Source organism: Muntiacus reevesi, chromosome 1 (genome assembly GCF_963930625.1).
Source record: "Muntiacus reevesi chromosome 1, mMunRee1.1, whole genome shotgun sequence".
NCBI classification, from domain to species: domain Eukaryota; kingdom Metazoa; phylum Chordata; class Mammalia; order Artiodactyla; family Cervidae; genus Muntiacus; species Muntiacus reevesi.
The window spans coordinates 88,065,583-88,086,294 of record NC_089249.1 but is presented as its reverse complement, the minus strand read 5'-3'; the positions used below and the strand labels follow the sequence as shown (position 1 = coordinate 88,086,294).

The window sequence follows — 20,712 nt, the reverse complement described above, 5'->3', positions numbered from 1 at the left end:
ACAAAATATAACTAAGTCAAAAGGACATTGAAGCAGATATCGTTTTGTGGTGATTTAACTTAGTACATAATGCATCTGAAGTCAGTGACCTGAGTTACAAATTGAAGTTAAAATATATTGTAGGATATCAAATATATACTTAAAATATAGCTGAAATTAGTATGACATCGAGGAACAGAATGGATATTAAGTGTTTGTACTAGGACCCATGATAATAATACTTGTTTTGCAAATTTTGACCACAAATCAAATATTAGATCTAAGATAGTAGGATTTCATTCAACAGACACATTATAATATGGTCTGTTATGATTATTATAATTAATCATTCACTCCATTAAACATGGAGCACATGTTTTGTGCCGAGCACTATGCTGGATTCGTATGGGTTAAAGTGTAAACAAGATGTCTTCCTTGCCTTTGAAAAATTCATAGAATACCAGAGTTATGAAAGGATTCCTCATATTACTGTACAGTTCTGACTTTCACATTTCATAATGATATTGCCAATGCTGACTTGAAACACTGATACTATGAAAAGAACATGTGAACTAGGTTGAAAAATCCCATATTTCACTATTTACTAACTATGAGTCTTAGGTAAATCATTTAACCTTCCTAAGCCTCAGTTGCTCTGTCTGCAAAAAATTGGGATAATAATATCCAACCTGTTTTCTTCAGAATGTTTTGAGTTTAAATGAAATTTTTAAAAATGCAGTATATGGTTGTTGCTATCATGCTTGCTCTGATGTCGTTTTCACATTGCCAGTCAAGAACCTGGGGCTCTCTTTCCCATAGTATACCCCAAAAGATTACTATTTGATTTGTATCCTGTATTTTCAAGTCTTTCACTGTTTTTACTTATCTTTAATCTCCAGCTTAGATCTTTTAATTAAAAAGTACAGTCCTAGTTTTGCTTACTTCCCGCCAGGTTATTACATCTTCTGCTGTATTTTCTTATAGCTGTGCTATAATTTTTGGCTAACTTGTTTTAAAATATATCCACTTCTTAGTAGTTATTTGGGTTAATTTCATGCAGTAATTACTGCCTTGGGGTTTCACTTCAGTTTGTTGGAATTAGAATTAACATTATTTCAAAATCTGGTATTCTTCATATATTCCACTTACTGATAAACATGACCTACTGCTTAATATTTAGTTAGGTTTGTAGGAAACATTGCTGAATCTTCATGAAACAGAGCAGTAATTTAGTGGTGTGTGCTAGGTTGCTTCAGTTGTGTCTGACTCTTTGTGAACCCGTGGACTGTAGCCCACCAGGCTCCTCTGTTCTTGTGAATTTTCCAGGCAAAAATACTGGAGTGGGTAGCCATGCCCTCCTCCAGGGGATCTTCCTGACCCAGGGATCGAACCCATGTCCTGTATGTCTCCTGCATTGGCCGATGGGTTCTCTACCACTAGTGCCACCTGGGAAGACATTATATCTGCATGGGAAGCTAAATTGATACATTGTTTTAGTTTATTCATACCTCAGGTATGAAAAGTGAAAGTGTTGGACACTCAGTCATGTCCAGCTCTTTGCAACCCCATGGACTGTAGCCTGCTGGTTCTGCTGTCCATTGAATTCTCCAGGCAAGAATACTGGACTGGGTTGCCATTTCCTTCTCCAGGGAATCTTCCTGACCCAGGGGTTGAACTCGGGTTTCCTGCATTGTAGGCAGATTCTTTAACATCTGAGCCTCCAAGGAAGCCCATATTCTGAGATATAATGCAAAATAAATGCCAAACCAGATCTTAAGACTTCCAGAATACAGTACTTTCTCTATCTGGGTTTCTAGATTAAAAAGACAGACAAACTGCTGAACATTATTAAAATAATGACTATTATATAACTTAATTCATATTGAAATTGGATAAAACCTTCCTTAGACTATGTGCTGTCACATCTGGGGGGGGTAGAATTTAATCTGTTTAGATATAACACATCCAATGGACAAAACATCCATGGAACATGGAGAAATGGACATATTTTAAGAGTTTTTACAGCTATTGTTTCCTTAAGAGAAGTTGATTGGAAAGAATACAGGAAAATAGTTTAAATTCTTCTCTTGCTATTAGACCATTCAAACTGTAGTCAGATTGCATGTCCAAGAATATTCTTTGTGCTTTTTCAGTTCAGTTCAGTTCAGTCGTTCAGTCATGTCCGACTCTTTGCGACCCCATGGACTGCAGCACTCCAGGCTTCCCTGTCCATCACCAACTCCTGGAGTTCACTCAGACTCACGTCCATTGAGTCAGTGATGCCATCCAACCATCTCATCCTCTGTCATGTGCTTTTTAGCTTTTGTTAACTATCTTTTGTTAACTTAAGTGTAGTTATTTTTCCATCTCTACAGATTCTACCTGCCTTGAAAGACATGTATGAATTTTATTTCCCAAGACTTTACAAATCTGTGCCTGCTTTAAAATTATCTCTTACTGTCTTACAACTGACTTTTTATTGCATTTGATGTTTTACTTTCATTTTTCAAATTTGTGCATATCTCTTTCCTTCACCTTCATTATATGATTTTTGCTTCCTCTAGAGTTCTTTTTACTCAAGCACTAAATTATTTATGATTTTGACTCAAAATTTTCCTGTTGGATTATTTTCCTTTTAGAAATGATTTATCACTTGTAAGTGGGAAATTTTAGGTAAGGAATAGAAATTAAGTAGAGGTAGAATGTTACGAAGTTATTTTTTACAACATTGCTTAAGCAAAAGAGCACCTGAGAAGTAATGCCCTCAGAAACATGAAAGCAATGATTTGGCAAAAATAATGGATATGGTATGTGTATTAGACTTATATGTTTTTACTCACCAACTCCTCATGAATGAAGTTATGAATGATTAATCATTGAAATAAAAATTTTAGTAAGTCTAAATATTAGTTCCACACAGCCAGTGTCTTCAAGTGATATTCTGATTATTATTACAATAAAATTATTAGAATAAATGGGATTATTATCTAATTTAAAGTTAGCTTTAAGGTTAACATTTGAAAACTCCATATGATCACTTAACACTCCTAGTCTTTGAGAAAAGAAAAACATGAAACCCAGAGTAAATGACTTATCTTCCTATTTATTGGATTACTATAATTTCGGTGCCTATGATGTTTGTTTGACTTTCTTATTTTAAAAAGATTTTTAAATGAGACAAGTGCTCGGGCCTGGTGCACTGGGAAGACCCAGAGGGATCGGGTAGAGAGGGAGGTAGGAGGGGGGATCGGGATGGGGAATACATGTAAATCCATGGCTGATTCATGTCAATGTATGACAAAAACCACTACAGTATTGTAAAGTAACTCGCCTCCAACTAATAAAAATTAAAAAAAAAAACAAATAAATAAATGACAATAATATTTGATTGTATGCCAGATCTTGTCAGTAAGCTGAGTAGTTTTCTTACAATATAGTAATAATTTCTTGGTTAGTCCTTACCTCACATCCCATTGAGGAGGTGGTCAGAACTATATGAGCACACATAAGGTTTTGCATGCAATTTCAGAGGCTTCTTGGACACAACATTATCTCCCTCTTCCAAAGCCTATCATAGAGTTATGTCCTCAGGTTAAAAACGCCTTCTTAAGTTCTACTTTAGTTCTCCAAGACTTAGTAGTAACAACTTGGTTTTTAGCTCTCTTCTGGATCATGGTTTGCTTTTAATAGACCTACCATCACTACAGTGTTTTTTGGTTTTGTGTTTTTTCTTCGGTGTTGGGAGTGGTATGAAATGCTTTATTTTAATTATGATTATTTGGAATTTATGGTGTCACCCTTACACTGCTAAAATTTGGCCATTGTGAATATCATGCCAACTACTATGGCATGCTTTTGTTTTGGCATGGTTCTTATGCTACCTTTTCTGAGAATATAAAAGTATCTAGCATTTCTTGAAAGAAGTGAGAGACCTTGAAATTATTTGGCACTGATACAAACTAGTAAAAAGAAAGAAAGATGACAGCTGAGAGTGGTAATTGTGTGTGACTCCAACATCCCAGTGGAGGGTGATTTTATATTGCCCAGGTTTAGAGTGCTGGGTGTGATTAGAAAGAGGTTCTTTAAAAGCCTTTCATGTAGTACTATATTCCAGCCTGAATGGAAATCATATCATTTAAGGTATTTTATGTAATGTTGTATATGTGTAATGGCCAGGTTTCTTTTAAGTTTTTTCTTTAACTGTCGTTGATTTACAGTATTGTTAGCTTCAGATATTTATTCAGACTGATAAATGAGCAATTTACTGATGAAGTTCTTAGTGGTTCGCAATTTGAACCTCTTCCTAGCTGTATATACAGAGGTTATAGAAGAGAGATGATTTTAAAACTAGCTTAAGTTTTAAAATGTATTGCTTCTTAACATACTATGGTATACTTTAAAAGATTATAATCTGCAGCTAAGTTTAACTCAAAATCTGAGCTCTGAAATGTTTTTTTACAGGTATGTGTTTTGTAAAAAGACCTAAATTGTCTTGACTTTTTAAAAAATAATTTTGTACAATATATTTATCTCTTTAATTTGATTTTGGACCAAAACAGAAATTTAATGTGCTTATGTCTAGCCTTGCATTTGTTTCTAAAGAATTACTAGACTCTTGTCACTTTAGTTAGATGTAGCAGTATGTTGATATACATTATTTATGAGAAATATTTCATGTCAGAATAATAGGAATATTTATAAGAAAATCAAATGTGGATCTTTTAAAGTCACTGATTTTGCAAAACAGCAACAATAAAACAGCTGTAAAATTACTTCATACTATATTCTTTCAAGGGAGGAAAAATCTCTGGCAAACCCAACAAAAATGGTTTATTGTGCCCATTTATTTCTTTTGTCATGTTACAGCATTAAAACTCGGTCCTGAATCATTCAAGTTTGATGGTGCAGTAGAAGCTGTGGCAGTCCGACAGGCTGAAAAGTATTACATCCTCCGTCCAGAAGTCATTGAAACCTATTGGTACCTGTGGCGATTCACTCATGATCCAAGATACAGGGAGTGGGGCTGGGAAGCAGCACTGGTAAATAAGCCAGTATTTCATTTTATGTGCAAGAGTGTTAAATTAAGCCTCCTATAGTGCCATGTGTCCTCATCCATGTTACTTCATGTTTAGCATGGCAGTTTTTCACTATGATTATAAAATTTCTATACTTGACTATTAATGCTTAACCTCTAGAGTAAAGTAAAATCATTGTAGAATTGCCCAGATTCACAGCCTAGGTAAATTAACCCCCATTCATTTCAGTTTGTGTTCAGAGTAATTTCTTAGTGGCACCACAGGAATGATTGCTGAATTGTTAAGATTTTTCTGCACTGAAAGATAATGCCAACATACGCACATACTCTCTGTCTCTCCATATATGTGTGTGTGTTGTGGGCACACTCTGTCATGTCTGACTGCAGCCCCATGGACTGTAGCCCCGTAGGCTCCTCTGTCCATGGGATTTTCCAGGCAAGAATACTGGAATGGGTTGCCATTTCCTACTCAAAGGATCTTCCTGACCTAGGGATCAGACCCACCACCTCTCTTGTGTCTCCTGCATTGGCATGCAGATTCTCTACCACTGTGCCACCTTTGTGTGTGTATGCACATTTGAAATGAGGAATTTTTAATGGCTAGTAAGTAAAGTAAGCAAATGGTTTACTTATAAAACCCTAACCTTTCAGAGAATTCCATTGTCATCAGCACCTGGGAGAAAGAAAAATTATTAAAATTTTTCATGAAAGTATAACTTACCACTGGAAGTGAGGAAGTATTTTATTCTCTGAGACATACTAATTATGATAAATAGTACTAATTACAGTGGATATTCATATTCAAATTATTTACCTTAAACTCGGAGTCTTACTAGAACCAAGGACATTCTAGGTGAGATAGTGTTAATAAATTGCACAAACAAGAATGTGTAAGATGTATTTTAGATCAGAATGTAGACCAGTTTATGTAAAAAGAAGGTTTCACAGGTCAACTAGACAAACAAAAGTTTGGAGTCATTATGTAGATAGTCTTGCATGTCAGGTCAAGGCATGAATACTTAGGATTTCAGACATCGTACACACACACTTTTCTCATGTACTATGCAAGTGTTTCTCATTTGCAAAGTAGGGGTAGAAAGTCTTTTGCCTAGCTCACAATCCCTCTGATCTTCTTTTTCTTCTCCATCTCTTACCCACTAAAACTCCTTAACTTTAAGAATCCATCCTGGGACTACTAAAGGTTTATGAAAGGGGAAGGAACTGCTGAAGACTTTTTAGTGGGGAATAACACAACAAAAGGATCTGATTGTAATCTGCAAGTTGGTGGGTTTTGGAGACCACTGCAATAATATAGAAATGATGTGATAAAGACTTGAACTAAGGTGAGGACACTTATGTGTCATAGATGTTCTTTATGGAGTTTAAGAGACTTAATAGAAGCAAGGTGATTACAAATACAGAGCAGGAATAGACAAAGCATTTATTGTTGCTGCTTCTCTCTGCCTGGGTCCAAAATTGGGACCACAGCTGCTAGGGGAACTTTGTGCAGGAGGGTCCTGCCACAGTTGAGAAAGAGACAAAATGTTGGCACAGTGGTTTGAGAATAGGACACACACACACTTCTGTTGTGTAGTAATGCCTTACTAATACTGAGGTAAATCAATGTATGGGAGAAGTGAGTGTTAGTCATTCAATTGTGTCTGACTCTTTGCAACCCTATGGACTGTAGCCCGCCAGGCTCCTCTGTCCATGGGATTCTCCAGGCAAAAATACTGGAGTGGGTTGCCATTCCATTCTCCAATATAGGGGAAAGAGGTAAGGTAATCCTGCAGTGAATATGACTTGAATGTCTCCTAACATTTAATGCTTCTTATTTAGAGGAATTATGTAAAAATGAAGAGTTTAAGTGTTAATTAGCTCTCCTTCAGAAAGGAGGAAGACCAGATAAGTAAGAAAAGTAGCAAGGCTAGAAACAGTAAGCCACAGCCTACTGTTAATGATGAGTAAGATAACCATGCCTTCATTCAGCTTCTCTGGGTTGGGTGGAGTGGAAGAGAGAAAGAAAAGAACCATACATGCTTTCAACTTTTTCTGTATGCCTTAATTGTAAAGTGTAATACACCTACAAAAGCAGAATGTTTGATAGTTTTAAATTAACAGGGTTTTGAATAGATTCTAATTCAGAATATTTTATTCAGACAGGTTCAAAGATGAAGAAAGATAAATTAAGAATATAAACTTCCCTTTGGGCAGTAGAACATAGTTGTTAATAATGTGGAGCGAATTACTCTTTGCCTCAGTTTTCCCATCTGAATAGTAAAGCTATTAAGATAGTCTCATAGGGTTGTTAGAAATTTAATTGTTAATAGATTTAAAGCTCTTAGAAGAGCCTTCAGCACATAGTAAATTCTTAATGATTGTTAGCTCTCAATATTTGTGATTATTATTGTAATAGGTGTGAGGGTGGGCTCTTCCTGCCGGTTTATACCAACTATAATGCTTAATTCATAGGATTATGATAATACACTGTCTGGCATATAGTATGTTTATAGTAAATATCATATTGCTGTTGTTGTGGAGAGCTCCTTCAGTAATACACCTTTTAGCATGATTTGAATTGTTTATCCTTGGAAGTGATAAAACTGCATTTAAAATTTTTAATTCAAACTGACTTCCCTCTTGATTTGTCAGAATTAATGAGGTTTTATTGTACCAGACAGATCTAACTCAGTGTGAATAGACTAAATTTGACTCCTAAGTTAGGAAAATATAAAATGTCTTAAAAAGATTAAAGAGTTTTGGAGAGAGAGACGTTCTACATCAAACAGGATGCTTCACTTAATTTTTCCAGTACAAGGCTATTTCCATTTGATTAAAAAAGTCTTATTCTGAAACTATAAACTTCTCATAGAGACTCTCTGAACTTTTGTGGAACTGACTCTTGTCTGATCTCTTTCACAGGCTATTGAGAAGTACTGCCGAGTCAGTGGCGGATTTTCTGGGGTGAAGGATGTGTACTCCTCTACTCCTACACATGATGATGTACAGCAGAGCTTCTTTCTTGCTGAAACATTAAAGTAAGTAGATGCTGTAAAATTTTTTTAAACTGTAGGCTGGTTTTGCTATGTGGTCACTCTATGATCAATTGAGACTATGTTTTATTCCAGTAAATTTTATTCCAACTATATAGTAAAGTCTTGTGTAGTTGAGTCTTCAATTTTTAGTTTCATCTCATGGAAGAATAACTTAGACTCTTATTTTGTCAAATAAGAGTACCTTTATTTTGTCTTTAGCCCTTTACTGTGCATTAACATTGTCTTCTTAACAAATTTACTATTAAAAAAGAAATGCATAAAATCAAGACCAACTTACTATGGTGTGTCTGTTTTCACTGGTATCAGAATCTCTGGGGCAGAAATTGTTTAGCATGTGTGTGCCTGTGTATCTTGCTTATGTGCTTTTTTACCCTATCTATCTTAAAATTCAGAATTTGAATATAATGGCAGAATTCTAGAAAGCTATATAAGAGTACATCAATACGCTTATATAGTCAAGGCTATGGAAAAAATTTATGTACATGAATGTTTATTGAATGTTTATAAAAAGTTACTGTTGGGTTAGTATTAGTTGGAAAGTTAAATAAATTATTGCACATCCACAATGGATATTATAGACTCTTCACAGTATAATATTAAGTAGGCTATTAAGTGCACATATATATAGAGAGAGAGATGAATGTCTTAATTGTATTTCAACAACATCAAAATGTATACTGTGATGTACCTTATTGGTGTTATTCTTTTAGAGCCTCTTCTGGTTTTGCTTTTGTTATCAGGTAAAAACAAACTGCTTATTTTCCTGCCTCAAATTCAGTTGCTGTCTTTATGCCTAGAATCAGAAGAAATTTTTTGAGCTGCAAAAAATTTAGAGATCCAACAAACACCACTGCAGTGCATTCCTCCTCTCTATATATGGACATTCCCAATGCTACAGGTCTCTTTACAGCATGAAGAACAGTGTGCCGTAAGGTGTTTTGTTAATCTCGTTGGATGATAAAGCACATCACTGCCTTCCATATAAGGTTAACCCATTGCATTGTTCAGGAGCTTTTATTATTAATATTAGAAGCACATTCTTGTTTTTAATTTTATTTTTTTTGACACCAAAACATTTTGTATTGGGCTATAGCTGATTAACAATGTTGTGATAGCTTTAGGTAAACAGCAAAGGGACCCAGCCATACATATATATGTATCCATTCTCCCCCAGACCTACCATCCAGGCTGGCACATAACAGTGAGCAGAGTTCCATGTGCTATACAGTAGGTTTTCGCTGGTTATCCATTTTAAATTTAGCAATGTGTACATGACCTTCCTGAAATCCTTAGGTATCTCTCCACCCCACCCCTCACCCCCACCCCACCGGCAACCATGACTATGAGTTTGTTTTCTAAGTCTGAGAATCTGTTTCTGTTTTGTAAGTAAGTTCATTTGTATCATTTCTTCTTAGATCCCAGATATAAAGGATGTCGTATGATATTTCTCCTTCTCTGTCTTACTTACTTCACATAATATGACACTCTCTAGGTCCACACATGTTGCTGCAAATGACCTTATTTCATTCTTTTTGGAGGCTGAGTAATATTCCACTCTCTGTATGTACCATGTCTTCATCCATTCCTCTGTCAATGGACGTTGAGGTTGTCTCCATGTCTTGGCTATTGTAAACAGTGCTGCAGGAACGTTGAAGTGCGTGTATCTTTTGGGGCCATGTTTTTCTCTGGATGTATGCCCAGAAGTGGGATTGCAGGGTCATATGGCAGTTCTGTTTTTAGTTTTTTAAGGAACCTCTGTACTGTTCTCAATAGTGGTGGTACCAATTTACATTCCCACCAACAGTGTAGGAAAGTTCCCATCTCTCCACACCCTCCCCAACATTTGTTGTTTGTGGATTTTTTGGTGATAGCCATTCTGACTGGTGTGAGATGATACCTCATTGTAGTTTTGACTTGCACTTCTCTAATAACTAGCAGTGTTGAACATCTTTTCATGTGCCTGTTGGCTGTCTGTATGTCCTCTTTAGAGAAATGTCTATTCAGGTCTTCTACCCATTTTTTGAGTGAGTTTCTTCTTGTGATGCTATTAAATGTAATAAGCTATTTATAAATTTTGGAGTGTAATCCCTTATCAGTCACATCATTTGCAAATATTTTCTCCCAGTCAGTCTTGGGGTTGTCTTTTCATTTTGTTTATTGTTTCTTTTACTGTGCAAAAGTTTTTGAGTTTAAGTAGACCCCATTTGTTTATTTTTGCTTTAATTTCCATTATTCTGGGAGATGGATTTAAAAAAGATGTTGCTGTGATTTATGTTGGAGAGTGTTCTGCCTATGTTTTCCTCTGAGAGTTTTATAGTGTCTGGTCCAGCATTTAGGTCTTTAATCCATTTTGAGCTTCTTTTTGTGTATGGAGTTAAGGAATGATCTAATTTCGTTTTTTTTTTTTACATGTGGCTGTCCACTTTTCCCAGCATCGTTTGTTGAAGAGACTGTCTTTCCAACATTGTATCGTCTTGCCTCCTTTGTCATAGATGAATTGACTATAGGTGCATGTCCTTCTTTCTGGATTTTCTATCCTATTCCATTGATCTATATTTCTATCTTTATGTGGTACCATACTGTTTTGATGACTGTAGCTTTGTAGTACAGTCTGAAGTCAGGGAACCTGATTTCCCCAGCTCCATTTTTCTTTTTCAAGATCACTTTGGCTCTTCAGGGTCTTTCATGTCTCCATACAAATTTTGAGATTTTTTTTTGGTCTAGTTCTGTGAAGAGATCCACTGATAATTTGATAGAGGTTGCATTGAATCTTAGATTGCCTTGGGTAGTATAGTCATTTTGACAATATTGATTCTTCCAATCCACAAACATGGTATATCTTTCTATCTATTTATATATCTTCTTTATTTCTTTCATCAGCATCTTATGGTTTTCAGAGTACAGGTCTTTTGTCTCCTTAGGTAGGTTTATTCCTAGATATTTTATTCTTTGTGATGCAAAGAATGATAGTAAATGGAATTGCTTCTTGAATTTTGCTCTCTGATCTTTCATTGTTAATGTATAGAAATGCAACAGATTCCTGTGTATTAATTTTATAACCTGAAACTTTACTAGATTCATTGCTGAGCTCTGATAATTCATTCCAGAGCACTGAGCTCTGATGATAGTTTTCTGATAACATCCTTTGGATCTTCTATGTATAGTATCATGTCATCTGCAAACAGTGACGTTTAACTTTTCCAATTTGAATTCTCTTTACTAGAAGCATCTTTCTTATATTGAGTTAAAAATCTGTTTCACTGCGATTTCCATTCTATGTTCCATGCTTTACCCTTTGGAAATACGGAGTCTTCTACATGGATGTAAACTAAAAATATTTGTATATATTAGGCTAAAGATGACAAGTTTCTGAATTATTTGTTTCTGATACCATTCTGGTTGGTTTCTCTGGAGAATGAGTCCATGGTTTCCTAGACTGAACACTGTATCAGATGTGAATAAACCAGTGCAGAGTACCAGTCACTGAGTTGCTCATTACACCTTCATTAGTGCAAGATACTATTATATTCTTTCTTTAAAAACATTTATTTATTTAAGCTTTTTATTTTGTATTGGAGTATAGCTGATTGATAATGTTCTGATTATTTCAGGTGGACAGCAAAGGGACTGAGCCATATTTATACATGAAGATAGTATTGTTATTCTGTTTTATGGTAGCCATGATAATATATCTTGAAATTTTTGCTGTAGATCTTTTTTCTTTTAAACATGAACTAAGATAATTATTTTCTCTCTTACATTGGTATGATTAGCTTTTCTAAAATTTAATTACCTTTTCCCTTCATTCCTCATTAAATTTTATTTTGGTAGGCTTAACATATTCTATTTTATTGAAAAATTTTTGAACCCTTGAGTTTTTCATTTAATGTATTATCTATTCCAGTTTTGTGTCATGCACAGATTTAATAGATATGTCTTGTCTGTATATACCCAAGTTAATCAAACATTAAAGACATCTAACCATGTATTCTTACTTATCTGTTTTTTCCCAACTCTTTCTCTTAATAATTGTGTGACTTTGGACAAATTACTTCATTTCTTTACCTCAGTTTCATCATCCGTAAAAAAGGAATTAATAATAGTATCACCTAAAAGGGTTATTATGAGGATTAATACAGCAAAACCCTTAGAATTATACCTGGCACAAAATATAAGGTGGAAGGTATAAAGTGTCTATAGGACAGTGTGGCTAGGAGCTGGGGAAAGAAAGGCAGATATGAAGCAAAAGAGAATGAGGACAAATTGGAGAAGTCACAAGGACAAACGATCCCACATCTGTCTCACTTCCTCTAGTGTTGATAAGCAGGTGACTTGCAGAAGTACTTGGCACCTTCTGCCATGGGGCTATACAAGCCTGTCTTGGAAATTGGAGAACTTGATGAGGAGCTCCAGTAGTAACTGCAAAAACCGCAGGTTTGGCAGCTGCCCACACCGCCAAGGTGAGCCAGGTAATCACTGACAATATGCATAACTTTAACAGCATGTGGCAACCCTGCACTGCCCCTGAGAGCATAATGGCTCATGCTTTTTTCCCTCCACATCATATGTATGCTTTTTGTAGCGAACCCTAACTCAGAATTGTACAGAGAAAGTAATTCTGACAAATATAGTTCCAACTTAGTTATGCTGACAAAGTGTGATCCCCACAGGAGACAAATCTTGCAGATAATGAAAAATATAACCTACTTCATATCATAAAATATACAATATTTGTATATAAAATAGATCATTTTAAAAGTGTATTATAAAGCTATGCTAATTTAAAAGGTTTAGAAGTGATGTAAGAATAAACAGTGGAACAGGATAGATTTCAAAAATAAGCCCACTTATATGTGGAAATGTCATCTTTGAAAAAAGGCAGATCAGATCACTGAGGAAAAGTTAAATAATTTAATAAATGAAGTTAGAAAAATTATCCACTAGAAAAACAAACTGGATTCCTATAAATACAAAAACTGAAATTAAATAGAACATACCTTTAAATATTAAAAATGAAATAAAATTCTAAAATCAAAGTTCTTTTTACTCCCCAGCTGTTGGGATGAAGATGGCATGACACACAACCCAGAAACCATAGAAGAAAAGATTCAAATTTTTAACTGCAGAAAATTAAACAACATCTGCAAGGGCGGGGGTGGTGGTGGGGAAGAACATCAGACAAAGTAAAAGACAATTGATACACTGTCTTTTACAGTGTAAACATATTTGCAATACTTTTGCCTGTCAATGGGTAAATTTTCTTATAAGGAAAAACTTAAGGCAGTTCACTGGAAAACAGATGGGAAATACCATAAATACATGAAAAATACACATTTGACCCACTGTTAAAGTAATGAAATGGATAATTAAATACCAGGTTTCACTATCAGTTACTTAAGATTTAAAAAGTTCGCATTCTGCTGTTAATAAGAACGTATGGATCTAGTCACTTATAAGCACTGGAAGTGACACTGTACATTGTTTGTTGTGGGTTGGGAAATCTTTTACAAAGAACGTGTTGAAATATTAAGAGCACATTATTTTTGCCTCAGTAATCCTACTTCTAGACGTTACTTCCACAAGTGAGAAAGATGGATGAAAGAGGTTGTTTCTTATTTCTGTGTTTGTTATATTCTTTGCTCTTTTACTGAATGATTAAGATTGAGTTCTGCATGTACCTTTTTAGTTATATCTCCTACTACATCACTTTCCTCCTGCATTTATTTGATCCATGCCTGCCTACTGTATGTTTTCTTTTCCATGCTATTTAATTCATTTTGCTATAGCCACATACTATTTTTATGCTTTAGAGATATCTGTATTAAAAACAATTAACATTAGCCTTGATTTCTTAGGAGCTACACAAGGCAGAGGAAATAGATGTGTTTATCTGACTAATTTTAATGTGGCAGCTGCTATGCTGTTCATTCTGTTCATTTCAACAAACATTTGTTGAGCGTATGTGTCTTTACTCTTGCTTTCACTTGTGCATGAAATTTATCATTTCTGTTTTATATCCCTTACAAAATCCTATTACTTTTTCAAAGTCTAGCTCAAATATCACTGTCTCTGGGAGTCCTCTCCAAAACTAAGACAGGATTAGACCATCTTTAGGTATACTTACAGTACTTCCTTTGTCTTGATAGTCTGCAAATATTAATATTGTCACTGCTTCTTGTTTGGGATAGAGTATACATACACTCAACAAATGTTTGTTGAACTGTACAGAATGAAGAGCATAAGCACTTGTCACATTGAAATTAGTCAGATAAACATCTGCTTCCTTTGTCTTGTGTAGCTCCTCAGTAATCAAGGCTAATATGATTGTTTTTAATACAGATATTTTTATGATTGTTTTTAATACAGATATTTTTAAAGTATAAAATTAGTCTGTTGCTGTGCAGTCATCAAGTCATGTCTGACTCTTTGTGAGCCCGTGTACTGAAGCACGCCAGGCTTCCCTGTCCCTAACCATCTCCTGGAGTTTGCTCAAACTCATGTCCATTGAGTCGGTGATGCCATCCAACCATCTTATCCTCTGTCGCCCCCTTTCCTCCTACCCTCAGTCTCCCCCAGAATCAGGGTCTTTTCCAGTGAGTTGACTCTTCGCATCAGCTGGCCAAAGTATATTGGAGCTTCAGCTTTAGCATCAGTCCTTCCAATGAATATTCAGGGTTGATTTCTTTTAGGATTGACTGATTTGATCTCCTTATTGTCCAAGACATTCTCGAGTCTTCTCCAGGACTAAGGTCGAAAGCATCACTTTTTTGGTGCTCAGCCTTCTTTATGATCCTTCTCTCACATCTGTACACGAGTATTAGAAAAACCATAGCTTTGAGTTAACAGACCTTTGTCGACAAAAAGATGTCTGTCTCTGCTTTTTAACATGCTGTCTAGGTTTATCATAGCTTTTCTTCCAAGGAGCAAATGTCTTAATTTCATGGCTACAGTCACTGTCCGCAGTGATTTTGGAGCCCAAGGAAATAAAGTCTTTTACTGTTTCCACATTTTCCCCGTCTATTTGCTATGAAGTTATGGGACCAGATGTCATGATCTTAGTTTTTTGAATGTTGATATTTTTAAAGTATAAAAACAGTCTATGGATATAGCAAAATGAATTAAGTAGTATGGAACAGAAAAAATGAAAAATAAAAGTTTTTCTGTAAGCCACATTTAGTTTCACTTCCCAAAGATAATTATAGCTGACCGTAGAATAACTTAGGTTCAGCTGTGCAGAGCCACTTATATATAGATTAATTTTAATAAGTATATTGGAAAGGTTTTTGGAGTTTTGTGGCAATTTGAAAAAACTTGCAAATGAACCATGTGACCTAGGAATGTTGAAAAAACTAAGGGAAAAAATCAGGTACATGATGAATTCATAAAATATGTGTACATACTAGTCTATTTTTTCATAGACTACCATGAAATATACAGATATATTATTAAAATTAAAATTTCTCAAAACTCACACAAACACAGACTATACATGGCACTATATTTGCAGTCCAATGATTTGAGTCTATGCTTAAAATGAAGAGTGATGCTAATCATCTCCATAGGAGCAGTTCATCTCTCTAGTAAATTATATTATCAAGGAAAAAGTGGTCTCTTGTAGTTTTTAAATATTTTTCATCATGTTTAGTGCAATATTGTGAACTATAAATAACACCATGGTACCTCTACAGTGCCACTAGTAATGCTGAACATGTTCCTAAGAAGTAAAGTCACTGACATTGCAAGAAAAAATTGAATGCTTGACATTTACTATAGATTGAGGTCTGCAGCTAGGGTTTCTCACTGCATGATAAATGAATCCGTGTAAGGATGATTGTGGGAAAGAAAAAGAAATTCATGGATTCATCGCTGCAGCTACATCCGCAGACACAGAAACCTTGCACTTTTTGCAAAATACCTTTTATCTTGCCTTAAAAATGCAGCTTTTTATGTGGGTGCAGGATTGCTATAAGAAAGGCATTCCTATAGACTAGTATAATTTGAGGGAAAAAAATCATTATAAGACAAAGCAAAAGGAAGGTGAAGGATCTGAAGCTGGAGGATTTCATGCCAATAAAGGATGGTTTGCTAAATTTTAGAAAGAGATTTGGCTTTAAATCTGCTGACCAAGAGGCAGCAGATGAGTTCCCAGACACCACTGAGAAAATCGTTGAGGAGAAAGAATATCTGGCTAAACAGGTTTTTAATGCAGACAAAAGAGCCCTATTCTAGGGGGGAAAAATGCCACAGAGGTCATTTATTAGTAAAGAAGAGAAGTAAGCACCAAGATTTAAGGCAGAAAGAGATAGCTCTACTGTTAACTGCTAACTCTGCTATTTTGTGCAAATGCAGTTGGGTTGATCAGAACTGCCTTTATGTACAAAGCTGCTAATAATCCTTGAGCCTTGAAGGAAAAAGAAAAACACCATGTTTTGGTTGCACAATAGGAAGGTCTGGAGGAGAACCCTTTTCTGAATTTGTTCCATTCTTGCTTTGTCCCTGAAGTCAGAAAGTACCTTTCCAATAAGAGACTGCTTTTTAGAATTCTTTCATTATTGGTCAATGACCCTGGCCACGTAGAACTCCAGAGTTCACCACCAAAGGCATCAAAGTGGTCTACTTGCCTCCAAACATAACATCTCTAAGTCAGCCTCTAGATCAGGGGGTCATACAGATGTCTTAGGCTCATTACACAGGGTACTTACATAAAAGACTTAATACTGTGGACGAGAACCCCAATAGAGACATCATGAATGAAAGGATTACAGCCTTGAAGATGCCATCATTGTTTTAAAAAAAGTCATGAAAGCCATCAAGCCCAACACAGTAAATCCTTGCTGGAGAAAACTGTCCAGATGTTATGCATGACTTCACAGGATCTACAACAGAGCCAATCAAGGAAATCATGAGAGAAATTGTGGATATGAGGGAAAAAAATAAAAAAGAAGGAGGTGAAGGGTTTCAAGATATGGATCTTGCAGAAATTCAAGAGCTATTAGACTCCACACCAGAAGAATTAACAGAAGATGAGCCCTTCCAAACCAGTGGCAGATGATGGGGAAGAAGCAGTTCCAGGAAACAAATTGACCTTAGACTACCTGGTAGGAGGGTTCTAATTATTTAAGACAGCTTTTGAATTCTTTTACGACATGGACCTTCTGTGATAGAAGTAATTGGTGCCACATCGAAGCATTTTTAGAGAAATGCAAAAGCAAAAAAGTCAGAATTTATGCTATATTTCCATAAAGCTATACTGAGTACCTGCCTCCCTTTCCACCTCTGAGACATCAAGACCAATCTCTCTTCTTCCTCTTCATCCTCAGCCTACTCAACATGAGGATGATGAGGATGGAGACCTTTATGATGATCCACTTCCACTTAATGGATAGATCATCATGCTGTATAGTTACTAAACTTACTTGTTGTGCATGTGCTTGTTTCTGTGTGAAAATCTAATAACTATACAGCAAGAACTGTATGGAATGAGATGTTCTTATGTCAACGTCATCATCATCGTCATCATCATTTAAGTATTCCTTGTGTGGAACATTATGTGCAAGACTTGTAATACATTCCCACCAGCAGTTCACAAGGGTTTCTTTTTCTCCCCATCTTCACCAGCACTTGTCTTTTTGGTAACAGTCTTGTCTTTTTGGTAACAGTCATTGAAACAGGTATAAGGTGATATCTCATTGTGGTTTTGATTTGCATTTTCCTAGTGATTAATACTGTTGAGCATCTTGCATATACAGCTATTGGCCATTTCTGTGTATTTTGGGGAAAATGTCTATTCAATTACTCTGCCTGTTTTTAATTGGGTTATTTAGATTTTAGCTATTGAGGTGTATTCTTTATATATTTTGGATGTTAACTTCAGCCAGATACATGGCTTGCAGTTATCTTCTCCCATTCTGTAGGTTGCCTTTTCATTTTTTGGAGTCTTTCGCACTGCAGAAGCTTTTTAGTTTGATATGTAGTTAGATTTATTTTTGCCTTTGTTGCTTGTGCTTTTGGTGTCATATCCAAAAAAATCATTGCCAAGACCCCTGTCAAGGAGCTGTTTCTCTGTTTTCTTCTAGGCGTCTTATAGTTTTAGATCTTAAGTAGTAGTTTTTAATTGTATCACTTTATCATTTCTAACTGTATTTTTTAAAGCATTGCTGATTTCCTGTGTAAAATTTCAAATTGTCCCCTTATTCTCTCATTTTCTCTTACTTTAATTTTCACCATAGAATCTATATTCTAACATACTATGTAATTTCCTCAGGGATATAAGAAGATATGCCTTAGAATATGAACCGACAAGGACAATGTTTTTGTGTATTTTAGTTATTGTTGTATCCCCAGCATCAATGGTGAAGTCACATATACTTGTTTCAGTATTAAATATTTGTGGGATAAAGGATTGGAATCGTTTGATTCCAAGAGAGCAAGAGCAGAAAAACAGAAGTTTTATAAGATCTTGCCAAAATGGGAGTGGGAAGAAGAGAATAATAGACCTATTTTATTTCCTGCTTGAGGCTCAGGGCATGAATTCAGTTAGTGCTAGAATATAGTTAATAATAAATCAAGAAATTGATAAAGCAAGACGAAGAAGGCAAGATGTGAAAAGTGAATCAAGGGAAGTGAAAAAAGTGAAAAAAGGGAATCAAGAAAGTTGATCTGTTTTCAGTAGAGAGTCACAGATCAGATGCCAACATGAGGGAGAAAAGCAAAAACAGTACAAACTAAGTGGTGTTAGAAGTTACAAAAACTGGTAAACCTAGGGCAGTGGTTCTTAAACTTGAGCATGCATCAGAGTCACTTGGAAAGCTTCTTAAAACGTGGATCCTGTACTCCCTCGCCAAAGCTGCTGATTAGCAGGTTAGAGTGGAGTCTGAGAATCTGCATTTGTAACAAGTTACCAGGTGACGCTGTTGCTGCTCTCTGGAGGATTACACTTCTGGAACCACTGACACCTGTGACTCGGGAAACCACTTAATGGACGCAATTAGGGATCAAGGAGTTACCTATCCTGACAAGGAATGGCTAGTATACCATGAGGTCAGGTGGGCAAATCATTGCTCAAGTGTTATATTTATGTAGTCCAATCTCCTCGTTATACTGAAGAACCACAGCCATGGTCTCCACATTTTTTAATCCCTCTTAGGACTTAACCTGGGGGCTTCCAGGTGGTGCTAGTGGTAAATAATCCGCTTGCCAGTGCAGGGGACATAAGAGATGCAGGTTTGATCCCTGGGTTGGGAACGTTCCCTGGAGAAGGAAATAACAACCCACTCCAGTATCCCTGCCTGGAGAATCCCATGGACAGAGAAGCGTGGCATGCTACAGTCCATGGGGTCGCAAAGGGTCAATCATGACTAAAGTGACTTAGCATGCAGGACTTACCACAGCGTCAGTGCAATCTAAATATTAGACGCCAGGGGACACACACGCACACACAGAATGGATTTCACTTGGACTGTTTAATATGAGTGTTTTTTCAGTTTCCAAACTGTATTTTGAAATGTCCTTGCCAGTTTTCTTTTCCTGCAGTAGAGGGAGCTACAACTCAAATTGTACTTATGTAGCATAATAAGATTATTTTTCTTTTCCATCGATCTTTTTTCTTAACTTTAAAAATTGGCTTTATTAAAGTATTCTAAGTGTACAGTTCATTGTATTTTCCAAGTATATAAGCCCGAGTAACTACAACCACAGGTAATATGGAACACTTCTATCCTCATCTTCCAATGAGTCCCTGAACACATAGCTGCTTTGCGTCACTGTAGGTTGCTTATTCTGGAATTTCATATAATTGCAATCATGCATTATGCACTTATTTTTGTTTGACATTCTTTTTAGCATAATATTTTTTTTTTTAGATCAGTTGGTGATGTTGCATGTATCAGGTTATTCCTTTCTCTCGATAAGTATTCTGTTATATGGCTGGCTAACCACATATTATCTATTCATTCACTTACTGATGGTCCATTAATCATATACTTTTGAAAGGAATCTAGAAAAAAAGGAATTATGTTTGATTACATACAAGTGTCTTAATCTTAGTTTTTTTAATCTAGAAATGTTTTAATTCTTCCCTTAAAATTAACTAATACATTTTACTACTATAAAATAATTTGCTATTAAGTAAAATTCTAAATGTTTTAATCTTGGTGCTTTTTTAAAACAGAGATGACAGAGAGTTAAAATTTGTGACAACAATCTTCTTCTCAAAACTCCAGTAAAATTGTTGACTGAAGTTTGTTCTAAGTTTGTTTTGGTTTTCAAAAAAACTCTAGCGAGACTTCTATTTCTCCCTTCGCAAGCAATTTTTTTAAATTTAATTAACTAATTTCTTTCTTTTTGGTTGTGCTGGGTCTTTGTTGCTCCATGTGGGCTTTCTCTAGTTGGGGTGCAGTGGCTTCTCTTTTTGCAGAGCATAGGCTCTAGGTACACAGGCTTCAGAAGTTAGGCCATGTGGGCTCTAGCCATGTTCCAGCTTCAGTAGTTGCCGCACGCAGGCTCAGTAGTTGTGACTCTCAGGCCCTAGATCACACAGGCTCCAGTAGTTCTGGTGCGGGGGCTCAGTAGTTGTGGTGAGCGTTAGTTGCTCCACGACATGGGGAATCTTCCCAGACCAGGAGTCGAACCCGTCCCCCTGCA

At 35.8% G+C, this 20,712-nt stretch overlaps 1 protein-coding gene across 2 annotated transcripts in view; it reads left to right on the top strand.

Moving 5' to 3' along the window:
* Positions 1–20,712, top strand: part of MAN1A2 (mannosidase alpha class 1A member 2) — a 151,852-nt gene that overhangs the window by 113,593 nt on the left and 17,547 nt on the right. For both annotated transcript variants that reach the window (XM_065906143.1, XM_065906135.1), the window contains exons 11-12: positions 4,846–5,018; positions 7,937–8,052. In XM_065906143.1, coding sequence (XP_065762215.1) covers positions 4,846–5,018; positions 7,937–8,052 — 289 coding nt within the window. The remainder of the gene's footprint in view (positions 1–4,845; positions 5,019–7,936; positions 8,053–20,712) is intronic.